The sequence below is a fragment of the Medicago sativa genome, chromosome 5, assembly GCF_051527215.1.
Source record: "Medicago sativa cultivar Bolivia chromosome 5, Bolivia_mono, whole genome shotgun sequence".
Classification (NCBI taxonomy): domain Eukaryota; kingdom Viridiplantae; phylum Streptophyta; class Magnoliopsida; order Fabales; family Fabaceae; genus Medicago; species Medicago sativa.
The window spans coordinates 483,593-507,118 of NC_140753.1; the positions used below are offsets into that span (position 1 = coordinate 483,593).

Below are 23,526 nucleotides of genomic sequence, written 5' to 3' on the forward strand. Positions count from 1 at the left end.
ATAACAAATACAATCATCAATACCATTACTAATCCTCATCACAAATCATAATCAACTTAACACTCAACTTGACGACACAACTCATCCTTGACCATGCAACTCTATCAACTCGACAACATCTTGACAACTTAAACATCATGAACCTCTTGATATGCAAATGCATTTGGTACCAATACAGAGCATCAAGCTCCCAACCAACTTATATGAGCGTAATTAGGCTCTTCAGGGCATCAAGCCCCCAACATAGTGAGCAAAAGCTCCAGGGCATCAAGCCCTCACCTATCATGTGAATGACTAAGCATTCCAGGGCATCAAGCCCTCAACCAACTTATATGAGTATGCAATGGACTCAACTTCCAGCAACTTAGACGACATCATGAACGACTCATACTGTAACGCCCCATTTTTATTCTATTATTTTTAGTGGATGTTTGAGTGTTTTATATAATTTTATATGATTTATTTGGTATTTGATGTGTTGTATATTATTTAAATGAATATGGCTTTATTATTTGTGGAAATATTAGGAGAAATAAAAATAGGAGTAAAATATTAATATTTTGGTTAATGGGAGTTAATTAGTAATTATGAGAGTTTAGTGGGAGTTAAATGAAAAGAAAGAAGTTATATTTTTGGGAGAAAAAGAAAGAGAAGCAGAGAGAAACAGTTTCACGTACAAACAATAGAAAAACTGGTTTTTGGAGAGAAAAAGGAGAAGAACCAAGAGAAAGCTAGGAGAAGAGCTAGGAAGAGAGAATCCAATCGTTTTTGCTGTAGAATTTGCTGAGATAAGGTAAGGGTGGGATTCCTTTCAATAATCATGGTATATAATTTGAAAATTGATGAATTTGTTGTTCTTGGTTTTTAGGGTTTGAGAAGTTATGTTAGATGATGAATTATGATGAAACTTGTTGTTGAATTGCATGATTATATGTTGTTTTATCCCCTATGTTGTCTAATAAACCTGTAAACATGTTTCTAAAACAATTTGGGTGATTATGAGATCAAATTTGGGGTTTGGGTTGATGAAATTGGGGTTTTTGGAGTGAAAACTGGTCTGTTTCCGTAGAACTGTCCATGTTCCATCGTAGTACGATGCTGGGAAATCGTACTACGATTTTTCCAGCAGCAAACAAGACTTTTTCAGTGTATCCCATCGTAGTACGATGCATTCCATCGTAGTACGATGTAATAGTGACAGCATTCCCCTGTTTCGTGTTCTTGCGTCTTTTTCACCCGTTTCTGTTTTGAACTGGCCTTAGGTGTGTCATACTCCAATTTTGGACCAGTCATTTCTTTTTAGTCGTATTTTAAAATGTCAAACTCTTTTCTCGTTTTAATTATTTAAAGTCATTTAGTCGTCTTTTAAACTTGTTTTTGAAGCTTTATTTTACAGTTCCAAGTGAATTTCTTTTTGTCCAAGTTTCGTGTAATTATTTCTTTGCGCGCCAGTTTTTTTAAAAAAAAATATTTTACGCGCTCTTTTTAAGTATTTAACGTCTTACTTATATTTTAATTTCCTCTAAAGTTTTTAATTCAAATTTTCCTCTTTGTCCGTGTTTAAACCGCTTTAAAAAGTTTTTTTTTTTTTCTTTCTTTTTTTCTTTTTTCGCACATTAAAACGCCGCGTTATTTTAGATATTTTAGTCAAAATTTCGGCAGAGAGGTATTTTAAAATGGACAAAACTTATGCACAGTGCTATAAGTGCAGTTTTTGCTGTTCCCCAATCAAAATATGACACCTGTATTAAATTTCCACATCATTTAAGTTAACCCCTTAATAGTTAACGTCCGTTTTCTCTCCCCTGTTTCGTGCCTTCCTAATTTCTCTCCCTCCATCAGTTTCGCGAAATTAGCAATTCCAAAACTTTCTATTTTAGATACCATTAAAAATTAGTGAAATTAAGTAGAAATCAGCAATTCCAGTTTCTAGAAGAAGAAGAAGGTGTTCGTGGTGCAACCTTTACTTTTTTTCTTAACCTACTTATGAGATCATTAAGAAATCGTTCATGAAGAAAATTGAAACTTAAAGGGTATTCAATTGTTGAAAGTTTTGCATCTTTAAAGGGAAGTTATATTGTGAGTGGAGTTGAAGAAGTGGAATTGTCTTTGGATTTGAAAATTTAGAAACTATGAATAAAAAAAATTTCAGATTTTGTGTGATACAAAGAATGCAGACTTGGTTATGCTCCATTAAAGTGTTCTGAAGTTTAGTTAGCATCTTTTTATGATTCTTCTTCAAATTTTCCTTACAACACACATGTCTCATTTAAGCTTCGAAGTATTAGAGAGGATTCATGAAACTAACTCTTTGAGAACTGAGTTTTGGGAATGATTTTTATTTATTTTTCTTTTGAAAATGTGATCCTTTTCAAAATGTTGTGAAAACACTCGGTTGATGCATATATAAGGTATGTGGCACCGACACTTTCGATTGAAGAAGTGTCTGGCTTTCAACACACGTTGGTGTATAACACGTGTCGATGTTGGTGTACAATGTATTCCGGTATCTGACAGGACAACGACATGTGTGCTTACATTTAATTTGTCCGCAGACGTAAAGCTCAATATATTCTCATATTGCTCGAATCAATTAAGTGTTGCACATCCATTCTTTTAAATACTTAAACAATGATTTGGTTGTTGCACATCACTCCAGGGAAAGGGAAAATAAGTTGATTGTATTTATGAACCAAACTACATAGCAAGAAACTATTTAAAAGGTTCAGAATGCTCTCACTACAACCAATGATTTTATCAAAAGAAGTCAAGAAAAATAACAAAGAACATGAAATCTGAAACCTGAATAGCATGGCATATGGGCACATACGATTATAATATTGATAAATAAAAAATGAAATAATAAATAAAAGGCTAACAAACAAAGAAAGAAAATTTTAACCCCTATGACTAAAGAGCACGTGCTTGGTTCATGATGAGGAGAACGCATTGCATATCCATATATATCCATCATTCTAAAGCTCAATTGAAATAAAAAAATCAATGTCTCAATTTTGTTTTTGCAAAAGAAAAATCATATTAATAAGGTGCACTAAAATTCATAGTAATCACACTGTTATTGGGGTTGGCAGTGAAACTTTCTGCTAGTTGTGTATTGTAGGCTGCATTTTTAAGGCAAGGAAGCAACTTTAGACTGTTTTTCTGCATTTTCTTCATCAGTCTGCAGCCAATTCCTTTTGTAGTTTGAATGTGTTGATGATCGTCTTTTTCTTTTCTTTCTACAGCGGAGAATTTGTGGGAGTCTCAATCACCACTAATGGTATGGGGTCAGTAGCGATTCGAGGTTGTACTTGGGGTTTGGAGGGTCTTATTTTTTGGAGTTTCGACCCGCTACCTGATCGTAGCAGAGCTGCATTCTTAGTACAGCTGCATCACCTTCTTATTTAACTCATATTTAAGAATTTTATTTAGCTGGTGTATTAAGAAACTAAGCTTATAAAAAGGCATGAAGCAACCATTGTGTAGTATCAATGTTGTGAATGAAAATATAATGTTGTAAAATCTCTTCTTCTCTGTTCTTTCTCTGCTAGATAGTTAGTGTGTGTAATTTTGTGTGATTTATGTCCCATTGATATCAAAATAAACCAATGGAAAACAAGCAAATTAAATGGAATGGTTATGATTGTTGCTGCCTTTCTTAATGTCAAACCAATTTCATTACTAATAATATTATGCACTAGTATACCTTTCCCTACTAAACAATGGTCTCAAATGCTAAATAAAAAATTAATTGGTACAAAACTCTTTTCAATGCACGTAAATAATAATAATAATAATAATAATAAGACAGTATCTAAGTCTCAATGGATACAGAAAAAAACAAATATATGTAATATGTAGTCAAACATCTTCCAATCTTCGGATTAGCGTGAAGAACCATATCAATTGGTCTCCTTGTTTCCACCCCATGAAGACAAGCCATCATGTAAGCTAAATTCCTACACCAACAAAAAATATACCATGATTAAAAAAATTTGCTTGTAATGAGTGTTGACAACATTAGTGATAAAGCATTGAGTGCTTAAAATACCAAAGGACTTGGTTGAAATTGAAACTCAGCAGATGGTGCCTGAGGCTCTACATTTGTTGAGTTAAGCATGCGACTTTGACTCAGATGCTCTTGTCCATGATAAGCATCGGTAGAATGACCAAATTCTTCCCCGTGTTCTCCATTTTCGTTATTCATGTCATTAGCCTACATTTGAAGGGGATATGATGAGTATGACACACATATAAAGCTGAACAAAAAAAAAAAATCTGCAAGTACAAAAAAGAAAAATAAATTGTGTGATGAATAATCCAACCTGTGATGTACTAATACTAGCTGCTTCTAGATCTTGATATGTATGTGAAAATGGAAAATTCTGCACATACAACAATCAAAAACATATTTAATTTAATAGATAAAGTATTGAACAAAATAATTTATACTCAAACAAAGAAATATGAGTTACTATTATGTAGTACCTGCATAATTGACATGATGGTTGAATAATTTTGTGTCACATGACTACGCTTGTGAGTGCCTTTGCTTCTTTTGTATTTTTTCTCCACACAACTCTTAGGCCTGCCTTTTATGCGTGATTTACCATCCTTCTTTTTTATACCCATGGCTTTTGATACAGTGGCAATATCATCTGTTACTATCTCATTGGTTCGACTATTTACCTCACCAAGATTTGTTGTTGATGTGGAAGATCTTTTGCTTAAGATTTTATCAACTTCAATGCTAGCTTCCATCAATTTTCTTGCTAAAACTGCTGAAGCATCTCCATCTTCAGCAGCCTTGCTTGATATTCCTACTGCAGTGCGACATAGATCTTTGAAGCGATTTGCCACAACTATCTTTGGATCTTCTTTGATAATTTGTCCCTTACTGTCTAGCACACATCCACTCCGAGCTTGTTTAGTCCACCTCTTCAATATGTACTTTTGGGGAATAACTATTATATTTTGATGATTAAGTACTCGAAGAGCATGACAACAAAGGATTCCAATGAATTGAAAAAGTCGACAACTGCACTCAACACTTTGATCTTCAGAGTTAAAGGTAACTTTATGCTGCCTCATGTCCCTGAAAAAACTTACTACATATTCATATAATTGCAAGTTTTTAGAGCAGTTGTTCAAAAGAAGATTACAAGACTTTTCATATTCTCCACGAACTAGAGAAAAGATAACTGGTGTGTAGATATCTCTAGCAGTTTTGAGTAACATGATATCCATATTCAATGCAGGCATCTTCTGGCTCATTTCATATTTAGACTCTATCTCCTTATAACGCATGTCATTTATCAATCTTTCTAAGTGTGTGAAAAATTCTAACACATTATAAGTGGACTTCATGTAAAGTCGTAAACGACCATTGAAGCTCTCACTTAATTGTGTTGTTGTAGCACCAGCTGAAAATGTGTTTCGCCCATATACTAAAGCCCATTTTTCTTTTTTCTTATAGAGATCTTGCATCCATTTATTTTGGTGAAGGTCGTGCTTTTCAAGTAACGAATTCCAAGCTGCAAGAAAGTCATCCTCATATTCAAAATCATAAATGCAACTTCTCAAATCCATAGCAAAAGAATCTGATCTCTGAAAGGCATGATTAAGATTCTTAAGTGCATTCTGAAATAAATGCCACAAGCATAAACGATGATATGTTTCACTTTCAGGAAAAACCTCTGAAATTGCTTTTGCCATGGCAGCATCTTGATCTGTGAAAATTGTCTTCGGCATTTTTCCACACATTGCCTTAAGAAAAGTTTTAAACAACCACTCAAATGATGCTGCAGTTTCATCGTATAACAATGCTGCACCAAATATCACACTTTCTCTATGATGGTTGAATCCAATAAAAGGAGCAAATGGTCGTAGATTCTTATTAGTGCGGTATGTTGTATCAAAACATACTACATCCCCAAAATAAACATAATCCAAAACCATTTTAGCATCTGCCCAGAAAATGTTTGTGATTTGATTATCAACATCAAGTTGAATATCATAAAAGAATGATTGATTCTCTGTTTGCTTTGCTTTAAAATAATGAAGCAAAGTATATGCTTCACCTTCCTTCATTTCCTTCATCCTCTTGGCAGTTAAATGATTGCTAATATCTTTAGAAGTGCAACCAACATTCTCCCTCCCTCCAACGTGTTGACTCATAAACTCAAAAATCAATTTTTGACGTATACCAGATCGATTTGCCATTTCTACCTCAGCTGCTTGAGCAGCAGAAACCCTCCTTTGTGATGGTAATTTATGCTTACTTCTAGGGGATGCAAGCTCATGATTATGGTCTTTTCTGAAAGATGTAACAACATATTTTCCACTTGATTCCCGACTAATGACAACATGTGCTAAACATCCAGTTCTGATATCCTTACGAGACACTTTTTCATCATATTCTTTGATCCTCTTAAAACCTTCTTTAAAACAAACAAACTTTCGAGACATCACAGTTTCATTATCTAATTTGCTTTTGTTTCTCCAATCTTTTCTAATGCTAAAACCAACAAAGCCAGCATATAAATTATAAAATCTATATGCATGGTCTTCGGTATCAAACTCCATGCCAACATATGGGATTATATCTTCTTCAGTTAGTTCATGCTCAAGATTATCATTCCCTTTAACTGTGAATAAGAAAATATATAAATTTAATGGTTAAATCATCAGCTCAATCTATTATAAACAAGCAATCGGTAAACATATTATAAGAAAAAGCAATACGTAAACATTTAACATGAACATAGGTTTTTTTCTAGTTTGGTAGATAAAGCTTCAATGTTACTATTATTATGAATTTAAACGTTGTTATAAATTACAATTATAGTGTTATTATTAAAGGTGTAGTTATGTCTCTATGAACCCTTTGTTTTCTTGTAGTGTGTGTTATTCTATGACAGTACCAACATAAACAACTATAACTAGAACAATGCTTTATTATGTTATCAATTTGTACCATCTCTAACCTACTGACCAACTCCTATCGATCAATTTCTAAGTATCTTCTCCTAAAAATATTTAAAAACATTGAATATAATTTAAATAGAAAAATACATACCATTAGAATTCATATTTACTGGAGGTTTATCGCCACTCCCTAATGGTTCATTGACATTGCTTGCAGTGAAATTTGAATTTTCCATCTTGGAGTACCTTCTTGAACTAAAAAAACAATGGTCTGAAGCAATTGTTCATGGATACATGAAACAAAGAGGATTTGGAATTGGTGGCTTCAAAGAGATAAAAGATGGGTGCAAGAATTAGAGAAACAGAGGGAAGAGGAACGTTGCGTGTGCAAGAACAAGGTTTAATGTCACTGATTGTTCATGGGTACATGAAAAGAAGATGGTTTTGAATTGACAGTTTCTTGAAGCGCCAAACACTAAGGCACGAAACTGATGGAGGGAGAGAAATTAGGAAGGCACGAAACAGGGGAGAGAAAACGGACGTTAACTATTAAGGGGTTAACTTAAATGATGTGGAAATTTAATACAGGTGTCATATTTTGATTGGGGAACAGCAAAAACTGCACTTATAGCACTGTGCATAAGTTTTGTCCTTTTAAAATACCTCATTTAAGATAAAGTCTTTAGTTTTTATTATTATTATTATTATTATTATTATTATTATTATTTGTATTACAATTTTTACTAAAATTTAGTTCTTTTAGTCACGTGAGTCAAAACTCACCATCCTTTTATTTTTCTTTTTCTTTTATTATTATTCTTATTTCATTTTGGTCCTTTAGTCTTGTCCAAGTGTCAGTCTGTCATTGGCCAATATTGAAACTTGGTCCCCAATTTTCGTTTTTGTTGTGCTGGCATTTTTTCATCAGAGACATAGGGGCTTTATAGTCTTTTTTACCAGAGTCAGAAACCCTAATTTTTAGCAGTATTTAAGGCCTGCATTTACTGCACCTGTGGAATCAGTCAGAAAAGTCAGCAGCAGTTATTACAAACACTATTCCATTCCTCTTTCTTCCCAAATCCGAATCAAATACCAAAAATCATATGAACTTCATGAAGAACATGAAGAACACATAAACCCTAATTTTTTCCAGAATCATGAATCTAACACTTTTTCTACTCTAATTTTCGGATCTCATACCAAGAACAACAACAACAGCTTCGATTTCGTTCAACAACAACATATTCTCGTTTTCCTTCAACAAGACAGTTTCGAATTCTCAACAATAGCAACAAATTGGATCGGATTGGAAAAGGATTGGAGCAGCAGCTTGAATTCTTTATCATTTCTCTTCCAACCGAAACTAAGGGTAACTCTTTCACTTTTCTTTTTTCGATCTATGCTGCCATGCTTGAGTTCATGATGTTCATAAATTGTTGTATGAGTTTTTTGTTCCAAAACAACTTAAAAAAGGAAAAAGAACATAGATCTACACTTCGTTCTTCCTCTCGTTTGAAATACAAACTCGTTTTCATCTTCATTATACAAAAGGATGCATAGATCCGTTTTTTAAAAAAAGGAAAAGAAGTGAAAAATTTCAAACAAGTGTAGATCTAGCTCAAATCTCTCACCCCTTTTTAAAAATAATTTCGAAAATGGATTAAGGGGAGGAAGAACAACCGGATTCTAAAAAAAAATTTGAAAAAAAACAGAAAAGCATAACTCCGGCGGCGGCGCCGCCACCCTAGGGTGGCCGGCCACCGCACCGGAGTTTCTCCGGTTGTCTTCTCCGATGACTCTATTCTAGAGAGAAGTGAGAGCTTCTCTCACTAGATTTAAGGTTAGAGAGAGGGAAAGAAAGAAAAGTGAAGGAAAACCGGCCTTATGGCCTTTTATAACGTTGGTGAACCGGTTTGGTTCACCTGAACCAAACCGGTTCTTCTTTGGTTCTTCTTCTCCTTTCCTAAACCTTTAGATCTGCATCTCCCTTTAATCCAATGGCTCCTGTTCACTTTATTACTGTGTGCTTTCATGTGTTTGATGCGTGTTCCTTTGTTGTGGACCGTCAGATCTATCTTTCTGATGGATCTGACGGTTCCTGAAACACACCATACATTCTGTGGTTTTACTTGTCATTTGCTTGCTGTACACGTTCATTTTTCAGCCTTGTGATCAAACAATCCAAAGGCCAGGATCAAATCCCCTGCCAGTGGATCAGAGTGAAGGCCCAGCTTTATTTTTCTCTACTTTTTTACTACTGAAACCCCTCTGTTGTGTTACTTACACCCCTGTTTCATTCAAAACTTCTCCAAAAAACTCCTAAAAAATATGTGTGTTTATTTTATAGTTTTTATTTGCTGATTTTTGCTGTTGATGTTAGTATTTTCACTATATTCCATAATTTCATATTCTAAATTTGTCTCATGCATTTTATTTAATATTGTCTCATCTATTTTAAAACTTTGATTTCCATATTTTATCCTTTTGTGTTCTTGGCTTTTAAAACTTCATGTCATGCATTCTTTCTAATGTCTTATGCATTTTGTTTTTTACATGTGCATCTTGCTTTATTTTGTGCATTATCATTGCATTGCGTTTTAATACTTGATGCTTTTAACGTTCTCTATATATCATTTAATCATGCTTTGCTTTAAATTTTGGTATTTATTCATTGTTTCCTATTGCAAAGCCCCATAATTATTAGTGTGTATAATTAGGGGAATGATGTAATTTGTTGTGGGCTTTGCATTTAGGAATGGTATGTAATAGCTTAGTAATTGCACACACCGACACAAGCACCGACACTACACCATTTTATTCATGCTTGCTTTACTTTTTGCATCGTTACGTTAACTTTCCGTTAGTTAGGAAAATCACTTTTATCTCAAAATTAAATAAACAAAAGTCAAATTATTTTCATAATAAACCTTGGATCCAAATCCAAGTGATTTTCCCTTTATTTTCTTAATCAAAATTCTAATTGAACTTTAATTAAACTTAGACTCAATTTCTTAAATAAAATGAAACAACCTCACTTCTATTTTTATTTCTAGTGCCTTGAGGCCCCTCAATCTCCTTCTTGAAAACCTTTTTTTCAAAAATAATTAAAATCAACCTAACCCACAAAAATATTTTTTATAAGAGTGAACTACGGTGGTTTTGATCCCTTTTAAGGGTACGTAGGCAGAGGCTTTAATCCTTTCAAATCAATCAAATAAAAATAACCAAAACTCCTACTTCTTCTCCCTCCATTCTTTCACTTCAACTTTTAACAACAAATTTTCAAATAAAAATAAAGTTAGAAAGAGGTTCTTACGGAGTACCGTGAACGACGCGGGTGCCTAACACCTTCCCGAATCGTAACCAACCCCCGGATCCAAAAAGGGTTTTTCAATCTCTTTTTCCCTTCCCAAGAATAAAATCGAGCAAGTCCAGTAGATTGAAGGTTCAAGTCCAATTAATGGCTTGACACCCGAAAATCTTGGTCTACAAAAATGGCGACTTCACTGGGGATCCTACGCGGGTTTAGCCCACCTTTCTTTCTTCATTGCTTTTGCTTTATCATTTGTATATACTTTGTAAATATTTATACGTGAGTGGTGAGACAAAGTCCTATACCCGGACTTGAGTGAAATATAGGATTTAGGACGGGGTAAAATCATAGTGACATGCCAAGAGCATTCTTGGACCATGTTTACAAGTGATAACCCTACTCGGCGGAGGCCTCACGGAAGGTAGTAGTCTTGTTAACATGAGCATTCGTGTTGACGTTATTACTTTCAATGTGAGTGTCCGGTGAAGCCGTGGACCTTAGTAACCCTTAACCCCACTTGGCCTCTTTTTAGGACGTAGTGCGGAGACTGAACCAAGAGCATTCTTGACTTTAGTCGTCACGCGATACTACACTCAAACTAGACTTCCTTGTGGATGATATTGGACTAGGAGCATTCCTACGCACCGATAAATTCATAAGGGTAGTTGTAATTTGGGAACTTGGTAGAACCCTTGTCACATGTGCAAATGAAAACCATAGTCCTTACCTAATGGCGTTATTATCCCTTGACTCCAACATTGTTTACCCTAAACCTCATTATGTTTTCATTGCATAATCATGCATACATGCATACATCCATAAACCTTTTGCTCATCAAAAAAATCGAAGGACTTAGACAAGTTTTTGTAAACATTGTAGATATGGCTACTAGGAGTATTAAGAGGTATGGCTTCAAGAAACAAAATTTGGAAGACTTGAGGAAGTTAGCAGTCATCGTCTCTGACCCGGTGGGCTTTCGAGGCCGTCATGGAAAATTGCTAAACATTCTCAACCAGAAGTTTGACGAAGGAGTTCTCAAGACCTTGGTTCAATTCTATGATAACCGTTACCACAGTTTTACTTTCCCTGATTATCAGCTCATTCCTACCCTCGAAGAATATGCTTACCTGGTTGGTTTACCCGTGCTTAATGAAGTACCTTTCAGTGGTCTTGAGGAACCCCCCAAAGCAAAAGCTATTGCAAACTCTCTTCACCTCAAATTGACCGACGTAACGTCTAACCTCACTGCTAAAGGAAAAGAGAAGATCTTAGGTCTCACTTCTGGGTTCTTGATCGGTAAAGCTTACACTTGTGCTAATGCTGGTAACATCCACGCTTTTGAGTCTATACTCGCCCTACTCATCTATGGTCTTGTGCTCTTTCCCAATGTTGAAGGCTTTGTTGATGCCAATGCTATCCACATTTTCCTCGCAAAAAATCCGGTCCCTACCCTTCTTGGTGACATCTACCATTCCCTTCACTATAGGACCGAGAAGCAAGATGGAACTATCCTTGGTTGTGCACCGTTGTTATATCAGTGGTATACCTTACATCTACCCCGATCCTACCTCACCAAAGAAAAAGCCCAATACTCTGAAAAAATCATGGCCCTTACCCCTGACAATGTAGTTTGGTATAACCCGGCTTATGATACTGGAGTGATCATTGATCGTTGTGGAGAGTATGGTAACGTGCCTCTTCTTGGCATTCATGGGGGGATCACCTACAACCCTATCCTTGCAAGACGCCAGTTCGGGTATCCTATGAAGCAAAAGCCCCTCAACATTGCACTAGACAGCATATTCTATCACTATCATACCGACAGCAAGGGTTTGAGGGAGCAATTCGTGAAGGCTTGGCATACCATTCATAAGAAGGATAGCAATCAGTTGGGAGAGAAGTCAGACCTCACTTATGCAACCTATAACCAATGGATCATTGATGAAGCTGCTAAGTACAAGATGCCTTACCCTATACCGAGATGCTTATCATCAACCACTCCAGAGCAACCTTTCCCTTTACTTCCTGCCACTCAAGAGAAATATCAGGAGAAAATGGCTGACCTAAGCCGAGTGTGTGATACTTGGAAAAGGAAGTATGAAAAAGCTATGGCTCAAGTAGCAGATAAGGACCTCGAGATAGAACTGCAACAAAGTACCATCCTCAAGCAAGGGGAGCAGCTGATTGAGAAAAATATCCAGATTCAAGCTCTAAGCAAGAGGCTTGCACCGTTCATTAGCACAAAGGAGCGTATGGATTTCTTTGCAGGAACACACCCAGATGGCGAGGAGTAGGAGCGTGAGAGTTTCCCAGGCTTTTTTTTATTTATGTTATAATTGTAGCTTTTGTTTATGAATTTTGGAGTCTATCCCTTGGCTCAGTCTGTTAGAAAGGGAACTACCTTGTAATATTTTCTATTTTGGAGTCTATCCCTTGGCTCAGTCTGTTAGAAAGGGAACTACCTTGTAGTATTTTCTATTTTGGAGTCCACCCCTTGGCTCAGTCTGTTAGAAAGGGATTTATCTTGTAGTATTTTATATTTGTAAGTTTATCCTTTGGCTTGGTTGTTAGAAAGGGAATTATCTTGTAGTACTTTTATCATTAATGTAATGTTTAAGTTGTTATGTTTACAAAATTACTTCTATAAGTCCTTCGATAAAAATGAAAAATGCATACTTGCGCATCTTGCATATCATGCATCATATGCATTCATAAAAGTGTCAAAATCAAGTCTCACACTTCACTCCTTTTCTGCCGCAGTAATTGAAAGTGGCCCGACGAATTCAATACAAGCCTACTCGCATCCATCACACAAGGGCTTACATTAAGAAGAAGATGGCAAATGCGGAACAGGAAAACGTTCAGCTCAGAGCAGATGTTAGTAATCTCAAGGCAGAATTAGAGAAGATGGCACTTATGATGGAAGTCCTGATGACTGAGAGAGAACAAGCAGCGGTCTCCGAGCCAGCTCCTACTGTGGTCGCTTCTGTGGCACTTAACGGTACTTCACAGCCGATACCTGCTGTTGTTACATCTGCTGGGCCTACACAGCCTCTCACGGTGGGTTTCTCATCTGATGATATGAACAACCAGAGTTTCCGTCCTCCTGGTCCTCATGGTGTTACTTCCCAATACTACATGCCTCCCGGCTATCCTTGGGGCATGCCTCAGATGACCAATGATGGTGTCCGTCCTGGTACTACGGAAATGCCGTTCCCTTACGGCCAACAGTCAACCCCATTTGTTCAGCCGGGCCATCCAATTCCTCAGGCTGTTGTGACTCCTGCAGGACCCCATGTCCACGTCACACAACAAGAAGATGAACAGGTTTACCATTCAGGTAGTGTGGCAGGAAATAATGAAGTGGAAGACTTGCGTGAGAAATACGATGAAATGTGGCAAGAGGTGAAAGCCCTCCGTGCAAAAGATGCTGTTGGTCCAGAGGCCCATGAACTTTGCTTGGTCCCAGATGTTGTGATACCACCCAAGTTTAAGTTGCCAGAATTTGAGAAGTACAAGGGAAGCACTTGCCCTAAGCTTCATTTGGCTATGTATGTTCGAAAGATGTCAGCCCATGCTAGAGATGACAAGTTACTCATTCACTGTTTCCTCGACAGTTTGGCAGAGCCCGCGTCAAGGTGGTATATGAAGCTAGAGAAAGACAAGATCCATACTTTCAGAGATTTGGGGTTAGCTTTCATTCAGCAATATGACTACAACGGATTCCTGGTTCCAGATAGAGAACAACTCAGAGCTGAAAGTCAAGGAGACAAGGAAAGCTTTAGGGCATATGCCATGAGGTGGAGAGAGTTGGCATCACAGGTCGTCCCGACAATAGGAGACCCAGAGATGACCAAAATCTTTCTCAGAACTCTCAATCCGTTCTACTACCGAAACATGGTTGCCATAGCTCCTAACAATTTCAATGACATGGTGATTATGGGAATGCGTCTCGAAGAAGGGGTCCGAGAAGGGCGGTTAGTTGTTGAAGATGGGTCGTCAGGAAACTCGCCAGGGGGTACTTCGAGTGGTCCTTCGGGTGGTTCATCAAGTGGATCGTCTAATGGCAATAGGAGGTCTGGAAATGGATACCCAAGGAAGAATACTCAAGAGGTCAGCATGGTGGCCCAAGGCGGTCCCCAACCTGTGTACCCAAACTACCCATATGTCGCCAATGTCGCACCACAAGCGCCAGCCCCACAAAACCCACCTCAACAACAACAACGTCCTCAAGCTCCTCCACCATACTATCCACCATTATACCAACAACCTTACCAACCATACAATCCTCAACCATTCTACCCATACCCATATTATCCTCCACCACCCTCACCACCTCAACAACAACAACGTCCTCAAACTCAACAGCAGCCTCGCCCTCCTAGAAATCAATTCCCTCCCATACCTATGCCATACAAGGATTTGTTGCCTTCTCTCCTTGCCAGAAATTTGGTGCAAACTAGGCCTCAGCCTCGCATGCAAAACCCGTTACCAGCCTGGTATCGTGCCGATCGCACCTGTGAATTCCATCAAGGGGCACCAGGGCATGATATTGAACATTGTCGCGCCCTTAAAGAAGAGGTCCAGAAGTTAATCAATGATAAAGAGCTAACCTTCGCGAACCCTGACCCTGTTGTTCCAAACAACCCTCTGCCGCCACATGGGCCTGCTGTCAATATGATTCAAGGAGACAACTATGTTCTCTATGCAAGTGATATCAAGACTCCTCTGGTCCCGATCCATGTAAAAATGTGTGAGGCCACCCTCTTCAGTCATAATCATGAGGCTTGTGTTGTATGTTCAGTGGATTCTCGCGGGTGTAAGCAAGTCCAGGACGATGTGCAGGGGTTACTGGACAGGAAAGAACTTGTTGTCACTAGAAAGGAGAAAGATAAGAATGTTTGTGTTGTTACTCCAGTTTTCAAGACTCGGGAGCCACTTGTGATAATGGTCAATCGTGCCAAGCCAGCCAGTACTCCCCTGGTGATCTGCCCGCCGGAACAGTTGCCTTATTCATCTCAAAAAGCTGTGCCGTATAATTACGAATACTCCATTCTGGAAGATGGAAAAAAGGTACCCCTTGATTCGTCAGTCCATGTAGACAACATTGCGGAAAATAGCAAGATCTTGAGGAGTGGACGGGTGTTCCCGGTTGTTAATCAGAAGGAAGCCAGTGCTCCAGCCGAAGAACCAGTGAAGGGGCGAAATCTTGATAAGGGTAAAGCTATCAGACAGCCCAATGAGATTGTCTATGAAGATAGTGATGAGATCTTGAAAATTATCAAGAGGAGCGAGTATAAGGTAGTGGATCAGTTGCTACAAACTCCTGCCAAAATCTCTATAATGTCTCTCCTATCCAGCTCTGATGCCCACAGAGATGCCTTGATGAAGGTGCTAGATCAAGCCTATGTGGAATACGATGTGACTCTGGGACAATTTGAAAGTATTGTGGGGAATGTGACTGCCTGCAACAATTTGAGCTTCAGTGACGAAGACCTCCCAGCGGAAGGAAAGAATCACAATCTGGCATTGCTTATCTCCGTCCTCTGCAAATCAGATTCTCTCTCTAACGTCTTGATAGATACTGGGTCCGCTTTAAATGTGATGCCTAAGTCCACTTTGGACCAGCTTTCATATCCAAAAGCTCTCTTGCAGCCCAGCACGGTGACGGTGAGAGCATTTGACGGAACTAGAAGGTCAGTATTTGGGGAAATAAAGTTGCCTATCTCAGTGGGCCCGCATGAATTTGAAGTTAAATTCCAAGTTATGGAGATTCAGGCCTCTTTCAGTTGCCTCCTTGGCCGGCCTTGGATCCATGATGCTGGGGCAGTGACATCCACTCTCCACCAGAAGCTGAAGTTTATAAGTCATGGAAAGTTAATAACCGTAAGTGGTGAGACGGCCTTGTTGGTCAGTAATCTGTCGGCTTTCTCTTACATTGGGGGTAGTAGCTCAGAGGGGTCGTCATTCCAGGGTCTCTCCGTTGAAGGGAGTGCAAAGAAAGCTGAGACTAGTATGGCTTCTTTGAAGGACGCTCAGAGGGTTATTCAAGAAGGCAAGACTGAAGCGTGGGGTCAGTTGGTGGAGCTGCACGAGAACAAACGCAAGGAGGGAATTGGTTTCCCGAATAGCAAGCCTGGGGCATTCAACCCTGCTGGTTGTACTTTTTACAGTGCTGGTTTTATCAATGATCCACCGGAGACTAATGCGATCATTGAGGATCAATCTGAAGAGGTGGCACCTATCTTCGTAACACCTGGGGGAGTCTGCTGCAATTGGATCGCTGTGGATGTTCCTTCTGTGATACCTCGCTTTAAGTAATATGTTTGTCTTTGTTTTTGTTTTTTCTTTAAGAAAACTCCTTTCGTCCTGCCCCAGACGAAAGTGAAACTTTGTAGGGCCTTATGTTTTGTTTCAAGTACTTTTAGTTATTAATGAAATCGTCGTTTCTATCACGGCCTTTATTTTACTTTACTTTATTTTATTTTAGTGCTTTTTCTGGAAAAAAATGGTAATACATAAAACCAAAGTTGTTTCTCTTTTTCTTTTTAAAAAATCAAACTCAAAGGTCCTGCATTTACTCATTTAAAATCAATCATAAATCATATGCAGGCTGAACATAAATGAGCCCGTTGAACACAGTAACCCTATGCTTCCTCCCAACTTTGAGGTTCCCGTATATGAGGCTATGGTAGAAGGTGATGAAGAGATTCCTGATGAGATTAGATGGATGTTGGAGCGAGAAGGAAAAGCTATTCAACCTCATCAGGAAGAGATGGAAATTGTCAATCTGGGTACAGAGGAAGACAAGAAAGAAATCAAGATAGGGGCATTGTTGGATGCCACGGTTAAGGAAAGAGTTATTGAGCTTCTCAGAGAGTATGCTGACATTTTCGCATGGTCATACAAGGATATGCCAGGGATAGATGCCGAAGTTGTGGAACATCGCCTGCCTTTGAAACCCGAGTGCCCTCCTGTTAAGCAGAAGTTGAGAAGATCTCATCCCGAGATGGCCCTCAAGATCAAGGAAGAAGTGCGAAAGCAGATTGACGCCGGTTTCCTAATCACATCTGAATACCCTCAATGGTTAGCTAATATAGTACCTGTTCCAAAGAAAGATGGTAAAGTCAGAATGTGTGTGGATTACCGAGATTTGAACAAAGCTAGCCCAAAAGATGATTTCCCTTTACCTCACATCGATGTATTGGTTGATAATACTGCTAAATGCAAAGTGTTCTCCTTCATGGATGGTTTCTCCGGGTATAATCAGATCAAGATGGCTCCTGAAGATAGAGAGAAGACATCTTTCATCACGCCATGGGGCGCTTTTTGCTATAAGGTGATGCCGTTCGGATTGATCAATGCTGGTGCCACTTACCAAAGGGGCATGACTAAGATTTTCCATGATATGATGCACAAAGAGGTCGAGGTTTATGTGGATGATATGATTGTCAAGTCAAGTACTGAAGAAGAGCATGTTGAGTATTTATTGAAGATGTTTCAGCGGTTGAGGAAGTATAAGCTCCGTCTAAATCCCAATAAGTGTACTTTCGGCGTCAGATTCGGGAAACTTCTTGGCTTTATCGTTAGTCAGAAGGGTATTGAAGTAGATCCCGACAAAGTCAAAGCTATCAGAGAGATGCCTGCTCCAAAAACCGAGAAACAAGTTAGAGGTTTCCTTGGTAGGCTGAACTACATATCCCGATTCATTTCTCAGATGACCGCTACATGTGGGCCGATATTCAAGTTGCTTCACAAGGATCAAGGGATTGTGTGGACAGATGAATGCCAAAAAGCCTTTGATAGTATCAAGGAGTATTTGTTAGAACCTCCAATCCTTGTCCCTCCAGTAGACGGAAGGCCTTTGATCATGTATTTGACTGTATTGGAAGATTCTATGGGTTGTGTACTGGGTCAGCAGGATGAAACTGGTAAGAAAGAGCATGCAATTTACTACTTAAGCAAGAAGTTCACTGATTGTGAGACTCGATACTCCGCGCTGGAGAAAACTTGTTGTGCCTTAGTCTGGGCTGCCCGGCGTCTCCGCCACTACATGATTAATCACACTACTTGGTTGATATCTAGAATGGATCCAATCAAGTACCTCTTTGAGAAGCCTGTTTTGAACGGAAGAATTTCTCGTTGGCAGATGTTGTTGTCAGAGTATGATATTGTGTACCGCACTCAAAAAGCTATCAAAGGTAGTATCCTCGCTGATCATTTAGCTCATCAACCGATTGAAGATTACCAGCCTATCAAGTTTGACTTCCCAGATGAAGAGATCATGCATTTGAAAATGAAAGATTGTGATGAACCATTGTTTGGCGAAGGCCCTGATCCTGAGTCTGACTGGGGTTTGATATTTGATGGAGCCGTTAATGTCTATGGTAGCGGAATTGGGGCAGTCCTCATTGCTCCTAAGGGTCATCATATCCCATTCACTGCAAGGTTACGTTTTGATTGCACAAATAACATTGCAGAGTATGAAGCTTGTATTATGGGTATCGAGGAAGCCGTTGACTTAAGGATCAAAAGAATCAAGATATATGGTGATTCAGCTCTTGTGATTAATCAGATCAAAGGAAAGTGGGAAACTCATCATGCTGGTTTGATACCTTACAGGGACTATGCCAGACGTTTGTTAACTTTCTTCAACAAAGTAGAATTGAACCACGTACCCCGTGAAGAGAATCAAATGGCAGATGCTTTAGCTACTCTATCTTCAATGATCAAAGTGAATCATCACAATACTGTGCCTTTAATCAGCGTCAAATTCCTTGACAGACCCGCTTATGTGTTTGCTGCTGAAGCCGTCTTTGATGACAAGCCATGGTTCCACGATATCAAGGTTTTCCTTCAGACGCAAGAGTATCCTCCAGGGGCATCTCGCAAAGATAAGAGGACTCTAAGAAGATTGTCTGGTAACTTTTTCTTGAATGGAGATGTGTTGTACAAAAGGAATTTCGATGAGGTTTTGCTCCGATGTATAGATCGGCGTGAGGCAGATTTGTTAATGCATGAGATACATGAAGGCACGTTCGGGACTCACGCTAATGGCTATGCAATGGCTAAGAAGGCGTTGAGGGCAGGCTATTACTGGATAACGATGCATGCTGACTGTTATCACCATGCCAAGAAGTGTCACAAGTGTCAGATTTATGCGGATAAGATCCATGTCCCGCCAACTTTGCTCAATGTTATCTCCTCCCCGTGGCCTTTCTCTATGTGGGGCATTGATATGATTGGTCGGATTGAACCAAAAGCTTCCAATGGACATCGTTTCATACTAGTGGCTATTGATTACTTCACCAAGTGGGTTGAAGCGGCATCTTATGCTAATGTGACCAAGCAAGTGGTGGTCCGATTCATCAAGAACAATATCATCTGCAGATATGGTGTCCCTAACAAGATTATCACAGATAATGGTACCAATCTGAATAACAAGATGATGAAGGAATTGTGCGAGGATTTCAAGATTGAACATCATAACTCCTCTCCTTATAGACCACAGATGAATGGTGCAGTTGAAGCTGCAAATAAGAACATCAAGAAGATTGTGCAAAAGATGGTGGTCACTTACAAGGACTGGCATGAAATGTTACCTTATGCTTTGTATGGTTATCGTACCTCAGTGCGTACTTCGACAGGGGCAACCCCTTTCTCCCTGGTATATGGTATGGAGGCTGTACTCCCGGTGGAGGTTGAAATCCCATCTTTAAGAGTTTTGAAGGAAGCTGAATTGTCTGAAGCTGAATGGTGTCAGGATAGGTATGATCAGTTGAATTTGATTGAAGAAAAGCGTATGACAGCTTTGTGTCGTGGACAGCTATATCAGTCAAGAATGAAACAGGCATTTGACAAGAGGGTGCATCCCCGCAAATTTAAAGAAGGAGACCTTGTGGTCAAGAGTATCAAATCCTTTCAACCAGACCCAAGGGGCAAATGGACACCTAACTATGAAGGTCCCTATGTTGTCAAGAGAGCTTTCTCCGGTGGTGCTTTAATACTTACAAATATGGATGGAGAAGAGTTACCCCGTCCTGTGAATTCTGATGCAGTCAAGAAATACTATGTCTAGAAAATATATAAAAGAACAGCTCGGTAGGTTGAAAACCCGAAGGGGCGGCCTAAACCAAAAATGAGCGTCTCGATGGATTGAAAACCCGAAAGGGCGGTCCATGCAAAAATTAGAGACACAAAAAAAAAAGAAGAAAAAAGAAAAAATGTTTACCCTGATAGATTGAAAACCCGAAAGGGCGATCTATGCAAAAGTTAAGGGTTTATGACAAGTAACTGCATCAGACTAAGCATCACTCACTTGGGGCACCTTAGTTGTCAGAAGTTCTCCTATATCAGAGCATCATAGCAGTGGATTTCAAAGTTGTTAGGGAATATAGCGGTTATTGTGTTCAATGTACCTTCCATATATTAATTACCATTTTCCAAATTTTGTAATCCGTGGTGCCATGCCTTTGGCCGGTTACCATTTCTAATACGTTAATTTGAGCCAGTGCTTTTATTTGGAATTCTTGTTTATTCTATGTGCAAAATTTCTTCCGTTTTTAATATTAGTACTTGAAACAAAAACTTTGAAAAATCTTTTTTTTTTTAAAAAATTTTCATTGTTTTCTTTGAAAAAATAAAAAAAATGACAAACATATTATCTTTACAATTATGTATCATGGAAGCATGTGTCAACATTCGATCTAAAAGCAGGTGGATACCACAATTGGACATAGTCATTGCTGAAAAAAGAGATAAAAGAAAAAGCTCGCTAAGTTGAAAACCTGAAAGGGCGACTTAGGCAAGAATGAGCGTCCTGGTGGATCGAAAACCCGAAAGGGCGGTCCAGGCAAAAATTAAGGACATAGAAAATGCAAAAAAAAAAAAGAGAATATATTCCCGATGGATTGAAAACCCGAAAGGGCGATCCAGGCAAAAGTTAGGGATTTCGAAAGATTTGAAAGAAAATATTCAAAAGAAAGCAATGACTATGTAGAGCCTGAATTTGAGAAGGTGCCGCGGTTGAGAAATGTCGACCTCTGCCAATGATTTGTTTGATGGGTTGTACCCCGGCTTTTGTTTTGGTTCATCCCCAGCAATGTTATCCCCAATGAAGATTACTAAGTGTTGGCTATGTGATGTCGGGCCACTTTCTTTGGACCTGCCCATGCACGTCTCAATAATCTTTCCGTTAAATCGTCATATAAGTCTCATATGCATTCATTCATCCACGCATAGATAGCATGCATACAAATATCATTCATGCATAACTGCATTATTTTCCCATGCTTTACTCCAATACTTAAAAATGTCAATCCCAAGGTGTTAACCAATCAATTTATGCTCAAGTGGCAGGTCACATCAAATGATCATTTTACCAATGTTAATCAGTTTCCCAGTACCCTGCTTAAAGTACTCCGGTATTATTGATAGACAAGCTTTATCTTCCGTTCTTTCGTCTTTACCACGGGCAGTGGGTAATGGACAAGCTTTAATCAGTATTTTCGTCTTTACCACGGCAGTTGGTAGTAGACAAGCTTTATCTTCCGCATTTTCATCATTTACCACGGGCTGTTGGTAATTGATAAGCTTTACTTTCCACCTCAAGCTTTACTTTTGTCTCAAGCTTTATGTTCAGTCTCAAGCTTTATCTCCCGTCTGAGCTTTATCTTCAGTCCAAGCTTTATCTTCCGCTTTTTCATCATTTACCACGGGCTGTTGGTAATTGATAAGCTTTACTTTCCATCTCAAGCTTTACTTTCCGTCTTAAGCTTTATTTTCCGTCTCAAGCTTTACATCCTGTCTTAAGCTTTATTTGCTGTTTGAGCTTTATTTTCCAAGCTTTACCGTCTGTTCCAGCTTTATATTCCGACAAGCTTTATTATCTGTACTTTCGTCTTTACCGCGTCAGTTGGTAATAGACAAGCTTTACCTTCTGTATCTCCGTCTTTACTACGGGCTGTTGGTAATGGACAAGCTTTACTTCCCGTCTCAAGCTTTGTTTTCCGTCTTAAGCTTTATTGCCCATTCCAAGCTTTATCTTCGGTACTCTCGTCTTTATCACGCCAGTTGATAAAAGACAAGCTTTATTCGCCGCATTTTCGCCTTTACCATGGCAGTCAGTATTAGACAGGCTTTATCTCCCCAGTATTATTTATCAGTTTGTTCCCCCCAGTCAGTATATGTTCGTCGTCATTGCATTCATAATAACATTGTACACATGCATACCATAACACTCATGAACATTACACTCTTAGCATCTCGACTGGTCCAAAAGTGGTGTATTTAAGTATTTAAGTCTCTTCGACCCATCGATTTAAAAGTCTTCTTTCAAATCTTCGTGACAAAGAAACTTAAATAGGGGCATCTGTCATACTCCAATTTTGGACCAGTCATTTCTTTTTAGTCGTATTTTAAAATGTCAAACTCTTTTCTCGTTTTAATTATTTAAAGTCATTTAGTCGTCTTTTAAACTTGTTTTTGAAGCTTTATTTTACAGTTCCAAGTGAATTTCTTTTTGTCCAAGTTTCGTGTAATTATTTCTTTGCGCGCCAGTTTTTTTAAAAAAAAATATTTTACGCGCTCTTTTTAAGTATTTAACGTCTTACTTATATTTTAATTTCCTCTAAAGTTTTTAATTCAAATTTTCCTCTTTGTCCGTGTTTAAACCGCTTTAAAAAGTTTTTTTTTTTTTTTCTTTCTTTTTTTCTTTTTTCGCACATTAAAACGCCGCGTTATTTTAGATATTTTAGTCAAAATTTCGGCAGAGAGGTATTTTAAAATACCTCATTTAAGATAAAGTCTTTAGTTTTTATTATTATTATTATTATTATTATTATTATTATTATTATTATTATTATTATTTGTATTACAATTTTTACTAAAATTTAGTTCTTTTAGTCACGTGAGTCAAAACTCACCATCCTTTTATTTTTCTTTTTCTTTTATTATTATTCTTATTTCATTTTGGTCCTTTAGTCTTGTCCAAGTGTCAGTCTGTCATTGGCCAATATTGAAACTTGGTCCCCAATTTTCGTTTTTGTTGTGCTGGCATTTTTTCATCAGAGACATAGGGGCTTTATAGTCTTTTTTACCAGAGTCAGAAACCCTAATTTTTAGCAGTATTTAAGGCCTGCATTTACTGCACCTGTGGAATCAGTCAGAAAAGTCAGCAGCAGTTATTACAAACACTATTCCATTCCTCTTTCTTCCCAAATCCGAATCAAATACCAAAAATCATATGAACTTCATGAAGAACATGAAGAACACATAAACCCTAATTT

General features: G+C 38.3%; 3 protein-coding genes across 3 annotated transcripts; 2 read left to right on the forward strand and 1 right to left on the reverse strand.

Annotated features, from left to right (window-relative positions):
- Nucleotides 1–3,650: 3,650 nt before the first annotated feature.
- Nucleotides 3,651–7,532, reverse strand: LOC146918849 (protein FAR1-RELATED SEQUENCE 5-like). Its single transcript, XM_085712082.1, has 5 exons — nucleotides 7,079–7,532; nucleotides 4,489–6,647; nucleotides 4,326–4,385; nucleotides 4,052–4,216; nucleotides 3,651–3,959 (listed from the first exon to the last, which is right to left on the reverse strand). Exons 1-5 carry the CDS (start codon nucleotides 7,161–7,163, stop codon nucleotides 3,903–3,905), a joined length of 2,526 nt encoding a protein of 841 aa, XP_085568208.1. The 5' UTR covers nucleotides 7,164–7,532; the 3' UTR covers nucleotides 3,651–3,902.
- A 3,589-nt stretch (nucleotides 7,533–11,121) lies between these two features.
- LOC146918850 (uncharacterized) lies at nucleotides 11,122–12,534 on the forward strand. The gene has a single exon (XM_085710540.1). The coding sequence runs from the start codon at nucleotides 11,122–11,124 to the stop codon at nucleotides 12,532–12,534; it is 1,413 nt and encodes a 470-aa protein (XP_085566666.1).
- A 334-nt stretch (nucleotides 12,535–12,868) lies between these two features.
- LOC146918851 (uncharacterized) lies at nucleotides 12,869–20,379 on the forward strand. Its single transcript, XM_085712055.1, has 2 exons — nucleotides 12,869–16,557; nucleotides 16,853–20,379. The coding sequence occupies exons 1-2, from the start codon at nucleotides 13,076–13,078 to the stop codon at nucleotides 20,316–20,318; spliced, it is 6,948 nt and encodes a 2,315-aa protein (XP_085568181.1). The 5' UTR covers nucleotides 12,869–13,075; the 3' UTR covers nucleotides 20,319–20,379.
- Nucleotides 20,380–23,526: the final 3,147 nt, after the last annotated feature.

Bases quoted from the DNA above. Each gene is read 5' to 3' on its own strand.
- LOC146918850 (XM_085710540.1), top strand. From the start codon at position 11,122: ATGGCTACTAGGAGTATTAAGAGGTATGGCTTCAAGAAACAAAATTTG.
- LOC146918851 (XM_085712055.1), top strand. From the start codon at position 13,076: ATGGCAAATGCGGAACAGGAAAACGTTCAGCTCAGAGCAGATGTTAGT. The intron at 16,558-16,852 runs GTAATATGTTTG...AATCATATGCAG, and splicing joins TCTGTGATACCTCGCTTTAA to GCTGAACATAAATGAGCCCG.
- LOC146918849 (XM_085712082.1), bottom strand. From the start codon at position 7,163: ATGGAAAATTCAAATTTCACTGCAAGCAATGTCAATGAACCATTAGGG. The intron at 6,648-7,078 runs GTATGTATTTTT...TCTTATTCACAG, and splicing joins AGTAAATATGAATTCTAATG to TTAAAGGGAATGATAATCTT. The intron at 3,960-4,051 runs GTATTTTAAGCA...TTGTTGGTGTAG, and splicing joins AATTTCAACCAAGTCCTTTG to GAATTTAGCTTACATGATGG.